At 44.4% G+C, this 12,264-nt stretch overlaps 1 protein-coding gene across 1 annotated transcript in view; it reads left to right on the forward strand.

Annotated features, from left to right (window-relative positions):
• MAP3K21 (mitogen-activated protein kinase kinase kinase 21) overlaps positions 1 to 12,264 on the forward strand; it is a gene marked incomplete in the record, with an annotated part of 557,669 nt that overhangs the window by 205,538 nt on the left and 339,867 nt on the right. The window contains 1 exon segment of the mRNA XM_044076148.1: positions 2,281 to 2,521. Coding sequence (XP_043932083.1) covers positions 2,281 to 2,521 — 241 coding nt within the window.

Consider the following 12,264-nt stretch of genomic DNA (forward strand, 5'->3'; position numbering starts at 1 on the left):
GCAGACAGGTGATCCGCTGTGATGATCTCTAACTGGGAAAAGCTGAAAGAAGAAGATGATTTTGTTTATATCTGCATTTATAGTTTGAAACTGATTTATCACTGCTACCTGATATAAGTTGCAGTAACATTTAAGTTTGCACGACTAATATTTTACTAATTTGCATATTAATGTATTCATAATTGTGAAATGAGTGGCAAAAACGGTACCATTTTTACTTAGTTGCAAAATGCAACAGATACAAGATATTAGATTTGTTTTTGATGTATATTGTAAAATTATAAAGTATTGCCATATTTGTGCCATAGTCCATTAAGAAGCATTGTTGGACTGCATGTTAAATATAGTACACATGTAAATTGTGTGTGCTGTAATCCAAATAGGAAGCACAGTAACAGAAAAAGTCTTTCCCCTGAGAAAATGTCTTGATTTAATACCCTGTGACAAGAGACATTTTACGTAATGTTATCCTATAGAGGCTTGATAGAAGAAATGTGCCCTTATATACTTGGTGTCTAAACTGTTCAACCTTAGATGTGCAGTAGTACAGCTGATAATGTTTGCAAGTATGCATAATTGTGTTTCTAATTTGGAGTGAGTTGCAAAAATACCATAACTTTTACAGTTTGCTCCAAAGTAGAAAAAAAAGTTAATGGAATTAATTTAGTTTTAAAATGGTCACATTTACACACACATAATTACTGCTGATAGTAGAACACCAATATAGGTTCACTGTTATCTACAACTTGACTGTTCTGTACACATATGGGACGTTTTGTTCCTATACCTTCAGCTTTATTCTCAGCCCATGACTGCACCACCTTGGAATGATTGATAGAACAGCACATTTTTTTGTATTTTTAGCTTTCTCCAAGAAACTGCAGTCTGAGTGCAATTTACAACACACATTTCAAGCATATTTTTGTTGCTGCAAAGTGTAGTAGACAAAAAATGTAAATTGATGCATTAAGCGATTATGGTCAAGCGTTGCAAGACAAGCACCTAAAGGAGATATAAGCACTGCAGTTGTAGATGTTTTAAACATTTTTTTTGTTTAATTTCACTAAGAGAAATTATTTTTTTGTAGTTTTGGTCAGTATCGTAAGAGGGATTTAACTGGAGGAAAAATTGCTGTAACCTTTGAGAAGGTGACAAGGTGCTGAACAAGTTCCCTGTTTTCTTTCATTAAGTCTCATGGCTTTCAGGATATTTAGACTTGTTCACATGCATGCTTTATAACTGCATTAGCCGTTCAGATAAGACATTCATAGGTGTCAAGAGAAATCATGTTGCTTGCAGGCTCTAATGAGTTAGATAAGCTGCCCAAAAAGTCGTTTTTAAATGAGAGTAAGACAGTTTTATGTGGAAGTCATATGTCTTTATTTCAGGACTAATGTTACCATTTTTTTCCTTACTCTGTTCTCTGAACATGTAAAAGAGAGAGGCCTCCTGTTAGCAGAGCAGAGTGAAGGAGAAGAAAAAAAAAACAGATGAGGCACAGAGGTAGCCATAATGTATTATGTTAGTAATAAAAGCAAGGATGAACCGAAGGCAGATGGCTTTCAAACGATCAGTGGATTTTCATGTCCTGTGCAGTTTTTACATAGTGGGTATAACGTGTAGTTAAGAAATGAGGCAGTACATCACTGTTTTCTCTGGTTGTTGCATTTGAAGTGAATACCATCTTGTCAGATGTGGTAGTTGTAGTATTTATTTGCATCACTGACTTCAGGATTACTGCTACAATTTGGGTTGGATTAAGTTTGAGGTCTTGATTTCCATTAGGGTGCAGTCTATGTGAAGTTTGTTTATAGTTGGTGTTAAGAGTCTAGTTTAAAGTTGTGTTTAAATTTGGGTCATGGTATTGGGGTATGTTGGTTGTCTTTTATGTAGGAGGGAGTGTTTTTGCCTGTCACAAGAAATAGTCTTGATTTTGAATAATGCATTGACTGTGAATTTGTCATTCAGATTTATTTTTGTCTAGCTTGCTTGTGCTGTTTTGAACAGATGTCTTTGACCCACTATCATGAAGACTGCTAAATTTCAAAGTTTATATGAAAGATACTTCATTTTCAGTAAATAAAAAATACTTTGTATTGGTGATCAGATGTTGCTGTACAATTTTGAAAATCATGACTCTGGTCATACTGTTGTCATGGTGTTGGTCATACTGGGCACGTTAAAACTGTTTGATTTTGGTAATATGAAAGCCGGCATGTAAATTTCATAGTAGTATAAATCCGATCTTGTATGATGCACTGAGTTTTCATCAATTTACAGGAACTGCGATCACGAGAGGAGGAGCTGACCAGAGCAGCTGTGCAGCAGAAGTCACTAGAAGAATTGCTGAAGCGCAGAGAGCAGCAGTTGGCAGAGAGAGAGATTGATGTACTAGAACGAGAGTTAAACATTCTGATCTTTCAACTAAATCAAGAGAAACCAAATGTAAAAAAACGGAAAGGAAAATTTAAAAGAAGTAGACTAAAGTTAAAGGATGGGCACAGAATTAGCTTGCCTTCAGGTTTGTTGCATCTTTAAAAAAAAAATTGTTAATTACATAGGACATATCAAGCACAGAAGATGAGACTAATAATATTTGTAACGTATTCAGTTTGATTCTTAGCTTACATTTCTTAGTATTGTTTTAGAGTAAAGAATTGCATTGATTCAACCAAGCATTTTTTTTTGTCCATTTTTTTTCTTCCACACTGGCTGACTAGCTGACTATCAAGTCACCACCACCACACCAGATTCTAGCCACAAGTCCCATCCCTGGTGGACCCCTGTCTTTCCTTTACTGGAGAGGCCTTGTACTGAAGGGCCTTGCGGTGAGGTGTCTTCCCCACTTCAGGCAGGGTCGGTATGGGTGTGGTATACACTGAGGCAAGTGGCAGGGCAAAATGGAAGAGTCTGTCATCTGACCATGTAGAAATTTATCCTTGGCTTATTCTCCCTACCCCTAAGTGCTGACACCATATTATAGTGGGGGCAGCAGTGAGAGGACCCCTGTTCGCTAGTGCTCTGCCTCCAGCCATAGGGCAGTTTTGTTTTGTTTTGCTCCATTTGTACTACCAGGCCTTTATTTCATTGATTTATTTTTTTTAAGCACACACAGCTAGATCAGTTCCTAGAAGACCCTCCCTTTCAGTTTCCACCCTGATGGAATCCCAACTTCGCTCGATAGGCTGTATAACAGAAGAAGAAACTTGTGGCAAAAATTACGAAGTGCAATGACCAGCAAGGTAAAAACTCCTTTGTCAGTCTAAATGAGCAACACGGGGGGGGGCTGCTAATAAGTCTAATAAACCATAATTTGAGGTAAAAATAGCCTCCCAGACCAAGAACAATTGCAAGGCATTCTCAGATGTTTGCAGCGTCAAAGACAATACATGACAATGTGCCAGACTAATTGTAAATGGAGCCAACTATACTGAGATAGAAGATGAAGCAAATCTACTAGCCAACAAATTTGCCCCCAAAACAGCATTCAGAAAATACCCTCAACCATAACTCCTCAGCTATCACTAGGGAACAGGTCCTTGCATTCCATAAGGCCAGGAACACTGAATCAGTTTCCCAGGATGCTTTCTTAATGGCATGAAACACGACCTGTATGGACAGCTAACATTATAGGTTCATAGGTGTTTACTAGGCTAACTGCCACTAGGATCCTTATAATCGTAGCAATGCAACCCAAATGTGACCCACAAATTTGATTGTTATAGGGGGTAGTTTGCTGACTACCTCTGCCCATCAGAGACATGGGTGCCAAACCCAGGGTGAATTTTTGATTACCACCCATCCACTGGTCTAAGTTGTGTTTTAAATAGGGATAAGGAGGAACTCTACTCCAAATGGATAGGGAGCCTAGTCCATAGAATAGGAATTCTGAGAAACTTATCTGTCTCTCCAACATGCCCTGTTTGTGTTGCAAGCAAACTTTAGGTCTTTTATTCTAGTAGTTCTGATGCTGTTTGTTTTGCGGATATACAGAAGGTTTGTCAAGACAGGGTATAGTGATGCATTGTATGCCAAGCATAGATCACCTCTCTGAAGTCTGTATGATACCAAGTAAAGCAACAGGGCTATGAGGTGATCAGAGTAAGACATTGCGTTTACTCCCTGTATTCTTTACCGAAGGGGACAGTATACTCTATGATGGGTCTGATGAGGGCTAAGTACAGTGATATGACCTGTCTGAACCCAGATGCCATACTGTTGCTTATAAGTTGAGCAACATAGAAAGATTTTCTTACTACCTTAGTAACCTAGCCTTCAACCAACATGTATCCATGAGATGTTCTTAGTGTTTCACTGTTGCAGTCATCATACATGGGTTATCTGCCTGCAGGTAGCCCTCAGTCAGCCCGAATACCAGAGACTTAGTATTTCTGCATCGGTTGCTGTCGCTCCAGGTCTGACGTCAGGTCGTCAGGGGTACAAAAGCAGGTAGCCGAGGCCATTACATCAGTCTTTCTTGCCAAGGAGCCCAACGTCATTACATCAGTCTTTCTTGCTGAGGAGCCTGAAGTAGAAGCAGTTTGCACGAGTGCCGGTCGGCCGCTACTGGAGTTTTCATTTTCAAACTGAATTATCCTGAAGTCTTCTAAAGCTGAGTACCCAGTTGGGGATCCTTTTTTCTTGCTCTAACCGATGTCAGAAAAAGTTAACAATTGTCTTGCCTGTGGAAAGCAAATACCACACCGAGATTTTCATTCTTACTGCATCACCTGTTTAGGCTCAGACCACGACGTTCCTCGCTGTCTATTTTGTGCCTTGTTCAATGCCCGAACTATTAGTCATCGGGCCCTTATTGTCACTAAATACTTTTGTTCTCTATCTCCTTATTCTGAAATGGCTTCGATAAGCCATCTGACTACCGATCTGCTGAAAAAACGTAAAGATAAAGACAGAGACAGACTGCACAGGTCAAAAACTGCTGATGACGCTTCTGTTAAGCTAGTCGCCAGTTTGTCGGTACTCGGTGAGGTGTTTAGCAGCCCCTGATGCCCATTTCAGTGGATTTACAGGCCTCTTCCGAGACCTGGTCGGAGTCCGGTATGCGGCAAGACTCTTCTTTAATGGAACCTGCGGATATCTCTACCTTGGATGGGTCCTGAGCCGCTGAGCAGGCACCATCTTCTGAGGAAGTTCTTCGCACTACCAGTATTTGACACAAACTGACTTCTTTCGCGTCTTCAGTTCTGTCTAAAACTACCGAGTTTCTAAGGCCAAGAGTATGCATTATGCCTAAAAAACCGACGACCCAAACTCATGCACCTGCTTCCTTACCACAACACAAAATGCTTAAAATGGCAGAAGACCTTATTATGTTGATTAGAGGAAGACAGCCTTCCCCAGCTAATTGAAAAGAGACCTGCCCCCAGCAGCTTTAACAGACCAAGAGTCCAACTCTGAGGTATCTCGATTATGAAGACATGCCTATCTGCTTATGAGGATTCTCCTCCAGAGGATTTTTCTTCTGGTGAAACCTTACATACTTTGAGAGCATTTCCACTGGGAATGCCAAGGCTATCCTCAGTCCAAAAAAGAGACTCCGAGTTTCTAGACTCGCCACAACATAGACCTTTAGCAATACCTCCAGTCCTGGATGTTGCCGATGATGTCTTTATGGAATCCAGTTTAACTTTACCCCCTGCTCCTAGGAAACCAGACAGGTACTATAGAGTTCCTGACTCTCACAAATTCCTTTTCAAAAATCCTATTGCTGACCCAGAGGTCATCTCCCAGGGGCCTAAAGGTATCAAAGCAACTGCATCTATGAATCCCACTCCTTCGGACAGGTATTCCAGAGCTTTGCACAGATGGGGTAAGAAAGTATACACTTTAACTCTCTCCATTAGGGCTTTGAATTGCCAGTTTCATATGCTGAAGTACCAACAACATATTATGGAACTTATTAAGCAAAAAATAGTTACCTTTATGGACAGTGCAGAAAATAAAGAATTACAAGAGCTTATGCATTCTGCAAGCCAAGTCAGCAAGCATACATTGCAGTGTGGCCTTCATGCCCTAGAAGCATCTTGCAGGGCAGCAGTCACTGGTTCTGTACTGAGATGGCATGCTTGGCTTAAAGAGCAGACGTTGCCAGACCATGTCAAATCAAAATTACTAGACGCTCCTTTGAATAAGGACAATCTGTTTGGCACCAAAGCAGAAGTGGTTCTTAAAAAGATGGAAGAAAAAGCTAAATCTGTGCAGCCAGTCAAAGATTTCTTGCAAGTACAGCCTCCTAGATTCAGTAGGCATTGCCCCTTGAGACATTGAACCTTTCCAGCCCCCTCAAGGCCATCTCAAATTAGACCAAGGAGAAACAGACCCCCCCCCAAGACTACAGTCACAGGGTATGCTGAGATCTAAGCAATGGAGTGCCTCCACATCAAAAACAGGGAGTGCTAAGCCACCCCCTTACGGGAAGAATACCCAATGACTTCTCAACTCCACTTCCCACCTCTGCCCAAGTGCTTGTGCCCCTATGAGGAAAACTTGCCCATCATGCAAAAAACTGGACTTCCATCACCAAAGATTGATGGGTCCTCAACTTTGTATCCAGGGGTGCAAATTATATTTCCACTCCCTGCCATTCCCAAAAGGGTTCCCAGACCTTCCTCCAAACCAGTTGGCAGAGGCACAAAACTAAGTTCAATCCCTGCTCTCTATAAGGGCAATTCAACCTGTTCCTACAGAACAGATAGGTCAAGGGTTCTATTCCAGACTTTTTTCCTGGTACCCAGAAAAGAGGGCACTTGGCGCCCAATCCTAGATCTTTCCATTCTAAACACCTTCTTGGTGGTACCAAAATTCAAAATGCTCACCCTGCAGCAGCTTCCTCCTATTCTGTCCAAAGATGCCTGGTTAGCTACCGTAGACTTAAAATGCTCACCCTGCAGCAGCTTCCTCCTATTCTGTCCAAAGATGCCTGGTTAGCTACCGTAGACTTAAAAGAAGCCTATCTGCACATCCCTATAAGGGACTCATGCAGGAAATATCTTTGCTTTAGGGCAGGATCTATGCATCATCAGTTCTCTGCACTTCCCTTTGGCTTATCCTTTGCTCCCAGAGTATTCACAAAATGTCTGGCTCCAGCCATTGCCTCCTGCAGACAGAGAAAAATTAAAATTTACCTGTACTTGGACGACTACCTGATTCAGGCAGACAGTCAGGAAATGCTGTTGCAGCTCCTGACATTTGTAAAAAAACCTTTTAACCACCCTAGGGGTACACCATCAATGAAAATAAATCAAAACTAGTCCCCAGTCAAAAGATTGTATTCCTGAGAGCAAGCTTGGACACATCATCCCAGATGGCATTCCTTACACCAGAAAAACAAGCCTATCTGACAGACTACTTCAGTCAAATGGCCTCCAGAACCCAGCTATCCGCAAGGAAAATCCTGCAGGTCCTAGGGTTGATCGGCCTCTTGCAGCCTACTAATTCCATATGCCAGACTGCATATGAGGAAACTTCAGTGGTACTTAAAAAGTCTTTGGTGCCAACATTCTCAGGACCTGGAAACAGTCATTCCTATAATACCTTGTCTAAGGACAGAGTGTTTTTGGTGGGCAGCAGTATGCAACTACAACAAGGGACTACCCTTTACTCAACCTCAAGCTGCCCAGACCCTAACCACAGACGCATCAGACTATGCCTGGGGGGCACATCTTGACGACAAGTGCATTCAGGGCCACTGGATCCCAAGTCAAATTCATCTGCACAGAAACCAAAAAGAGATGCTAGCTGTGCAGCACACTCTAACAGCTTTCAGATCCCTACTCTCACCAGGACCCCTGCTAACAAAAACAGAGAACGCCACAGTTGTGTGGTACATCAACAAGCAGGGGGGAACCCACTCTTACCCACTCTGCAGGCTAGCCACGGCTCTGTGGAATGCGACCTTGGACATGCAGGTCCGTCTGCAAGCTCAATTCCTGCCAGGCAAACAAAACTCACTGGCAGACGACTTATGCAGAAATCTCCTAGATCCACACGAGTGGCAATTAGAGCCCAGCACCTTCAACCCTCTGATTCAGAAATGGGGGACCCCAGAGGTGGATCTCTTTGCCTCCTCCTACAATCACCAGCTCAGCAAATTCTGCACCAGGACACCTCACAGCAGGGCCTGGAAAGTGGATGCCCTATCCTTCCAGTGGATAAACCTCTCAATCTATGTATTTCCCCCTCTGCCCCTTCTCTCAAGGATATTGTTCAAGATAGGACTGGCCACGCCAGCACTGGTACCCACTCCTGCGCAGCCTGTCACCGGTGCTACCCTGGCACCTACCCCAGAGCCCCACCCTGTTCATTCAGCAGGGGGGACAGATCTTGCATCCGCAACTGCAAACCCTAAATCTTGCAGCCTGGGTTATTCCTTGAATTCTCCCCAAGTGACCTGCCTAAGCAAGCAGGTACTGGATGTCATTCTTGATGCCAGAAGACCCAGCACAAGAAATCCTATGCTAAGTGGAAAATGTATTGCTGCTGGATTTGATCTAAAGGAGAGGACACAACTCTGCCCTCCCTACCTCTGATCTTGGATTAGATCTACTCCACAGAGGCCTATCCTTTTCTTCCATTAAGATCCATGCCTCTGCCATCTCGGCTCATTACAACTCTGAGCCCACCCCTATTCTCTCACCCTCTCATCGAACAGTTCCTGAGAGGGGCAAACAACTTAAAGGCCACCAAGGAGAGCACCCACCCTGCTTGGGACCTTAACTTTGTACTGGAAAAGTTCACACTACTCCCTTTGGAGCCTGCAGTGTCAGCAGACTTAAAATTCCTCTCTTGGAAAACGGCATTGCTCCTGGCCATCACTTCAGTGAGAAGAGTGCCTGAGCTACAAGCACTTATGGCCATGGAACCCTTCATTATTTTTCATGCTGACAGGGTCTCTCTCAGGACTAATCCTTCCTTTAGGCCCAAAGTGGTGTCCAGTGTGGCTCTCAACCAATCTATTCATTTGCCAGCCTTCTTCCCTAATCCTCAAAATAAAGGTGAAAGGATCCAGTAGTCCATGGACATGCACAGACAGCTCAGATTCTACCTGGATAGGACTAAGGCCTTCAGGAAATCTGATCAGTTACTACTCAGTTTTGCACCAGGGGCAGAGGGAAAGGCCATTTCAAAACAGACAATTTCCAAATGGATAGCACACTGTATCCGTTTCTGCTGCAAACACTATGGGAAACCAATGCCTCAGGGGGTCAGAACACATTCCACTAGGGCAACTTCTACCTCTACAACATTCCTCAGGGGAGTTCCTACCAGGGACAATCTGGAGGCTGCTAACTGGAGTTCTGTACACACATTCACCAAGCATTGCCACCTGCCTATTTTTTCCAAATCCAGGGCGGGTTTTGCAGCTGCAGTCCTGCAGGACACACTAGCCAGCCCAAACACTTCTTGACTGCCTCCATCCTTTCTACAGCTTTGGGAATCAACCCAAGTGTGATGACTGCAGCAGTGAAACACAAAGAACATAGTACACTTGTATATACTTGCCATAAATGTAGATATTTGAATGTATTCACTGTTGCAGTCTTGGTTTCCCTCCCTCCAGCTCCCTTCTCTCTCTCTCTCTCGCTCTCTCTCTCTCTCTCCTCTCTGTGTTTACTACTCACCCCTTGCAGGGGTATTCATATTGGTATTTACTTTTTACTGGTGGAGATTTTTCCACCATAGCCTAGCTCCCTACTGGGGGACTCCTGACATTTAGGGCAAGAAAAACTGATGTAGTGGCGTAGGCTGCCTGTTTTTATACCCCTGACGTCAGACCTGGAGCAACAGCAACCGACACAGGTGCCCAGAAAAGAGGGCACCTGACGTCCCATGCTCAATCTATCCTTTCTAAACACCTTTCTGGTGATCTTAAAATTCAAAATGCTCACCCTCCAGCAGCTGCTACCCATGCTCTCCAAGGACTCCTGGCTAGCCACCCTGGACCTAAAAGAGGCCTACCCCCACATTCTTATCAGGGAGTCCTGCAGAAAATATCTCTGCTTCAGGGCAGGAGCTCAACAATTTCAGTTCTCTGCACTTCCCTTTGGCTTATCTACTGCTCCCCAGAGTTTTCACAAAATGCCTGGCTCCGGCCATTGCCTTTTGCTTTAAAGGAAATATGCAAATTTACCCCTAATTAGACGACTGCCTTATTCAGGCAGACAGCCAGGAAAAGCTACTCAAAGACCTGGCCTTTGTAAAGGGCCTACTAACATCCCTAGGGTACACAATCAATGAAAACAAATCCAAATACATAGCCACAAAAAGAATAATCTTCCTGGGAGCAAGTCTGGACACAGCATCCCAGATGGCATGCCTTATACCAGAGGAACAAATTTTCCTATCCGCTTACGTTTCTCAACTGGCCACCAGGCCCCAGCTTTCTGCAAGGAAAATCTTGCAAGCCCTCTGGTTTATAGCCTTTTGCATACTCCTCATTCCATATGCCAGACTGCATATGAGGAAACTTCAGTGGTACCGAGCCTGTGGTGTCAACACTCTCAAGATCTGGAAACTCTTCTGCCTATTATTCCTTGCCTGATGAAGGAATTTCTTTGGTGGGCAACAGCCTGCTTCCACAACAAGGGACTGCCCTTCTCCCCACACCCCACTGCCCAGATCCTCACCACAGATGCATCAGACTATGCTTGGAGTGCACACCTGGACGGCAGGTGCATACAGAGCCAATGGAACCCCCCCAGCAATTCCCCCTGCACATCATTCAAAAAGAGATGATGGCTGTGCAGCAGGCCTTCATAGCTTTCAAACTCCTTCTCTCCAGGGGTTCTCCTTATCAAAACAGACACCACCACTGTGATGTGGTACATCAACAAGCAGGGAGGGACTCTCTCCTACCCACTTTCCAGGCTGGCCATGACCCTTTGGTTCACAGCCTCTTCCATGCAAGTGCACCTGTTAGCACAATACCTGCCAGGCTCTCTCAACTCCCTGGCAGACCAATTAAGCAGAAAGCTCTTGGACCCACACAAGTGGCAGGTCAACAGAAACACCTTTTTCCTAATAACTCAGAAATGAGGAACCCTGGAGGTCGACCTCTTTGCCTCCCACACCAACCATCAGCTCAGCAAATTCTGCACAAGGGAGCATCACTGCATGACTTGGAAAGTGGATGCCTTGTCATTCCCCTGGGTAAACCTCTCGCTCTGTGCCTTTCCTCCCCTACCTCTCATTCCCAGGGTACTGCTCAAAATAAGGGAGGAAAAACCAAGGGCCATTCTCATAACTCCAGACTGGCCCAGACAGCACTGGTACCCCTTGCTCCACAGCCTGTCCCGTTGCCTCCATGGAATCTTCTTCAGATTCCAAACCTCCTAGGGCACCAACACCAGCTTGGGATCTTAACTTTGTCTTGGAAAAGCTCACCCGGCCCCCTTTCGAACCAGCTTTTTCTGCAGAGCTAACACTTCTCTGCTGGAAGACGGTCTTCCTCCTGGCCATCCCTTTAGCCAGAGAGTCTGTGAGCTGCAAGCACTCATGGCTATGGAACCCTTCATCATCTTCCATGCAGACAGGGTATCCCTCAGAACTACATGCCCAAGGTGGTGTCCAGTGTGGCTCTCAACCAATCCATACCTTTACCCACCTTCTTTCCTAACCCCCAAAACAAGGGGGAAAGGATTCTGCACACTCTAGATGTGCACAGACAATTCAGGTACTGTCTGGACAGGATTAAACCCTTCACAAAGTCTGATCAATTGCTGGCTAGTTTTGCTTCAGGGCAGAAGGCAAAGCCATCTCCAAGCAAACAATTTCCAAGCAGATAGCACACTGCATCCATTCCTGCTACAAACAGCATGGCAAGCCTCCCCCCAAGGGGGTCAGGACACACTCCACCACAGCAGCCTCCACCTCTGCAGCTTTCCTCAGCGGAGTCCCCACCAAGGACATCCTGGAGGCTGCCACCTGGGCATCTGTTCGTACTTTTATCAAGCATTACCACCTGTCTCTGTCCTCCAAATCCAGGGCAGGGTTTACCTCTGCAATCTTGTAGGGCATGCTAGCCAGCCCCTAGCTTCCTGGACTGCCTCCACCAATTTCCTCAGCTTTGGGAATCTACCCAAATGTGATGACTGCAACAGTGAAACACGAAGAACATTGTACAGTTGTGTACACTTACCATAAATGTAGATGTTCGAGTGTATTCACTGTTGCAGTCCTGGTTTCCCTCCCTCTATCTCTCTTTCTCTTTTTCTTCCCCTTGTTGTTGTTCTTTCTTTACAAGGG

The sequence above is a fragment of the Protopterus annectens genome, chromosome 1.part1 (genome assembly GCF_019279795.1).
Source record: "Protopterus annectens isolate FY-2018-M chromosome 1.part1, PAN1.0, whole genome shotgun sequence".
In the NCBI taxonomy this organism is placed as follows: Eukaryota; Metazoa; Chordata; order Ceratodontiformes; family Protopteridae; genus Protopterus; species Protopterus annectens.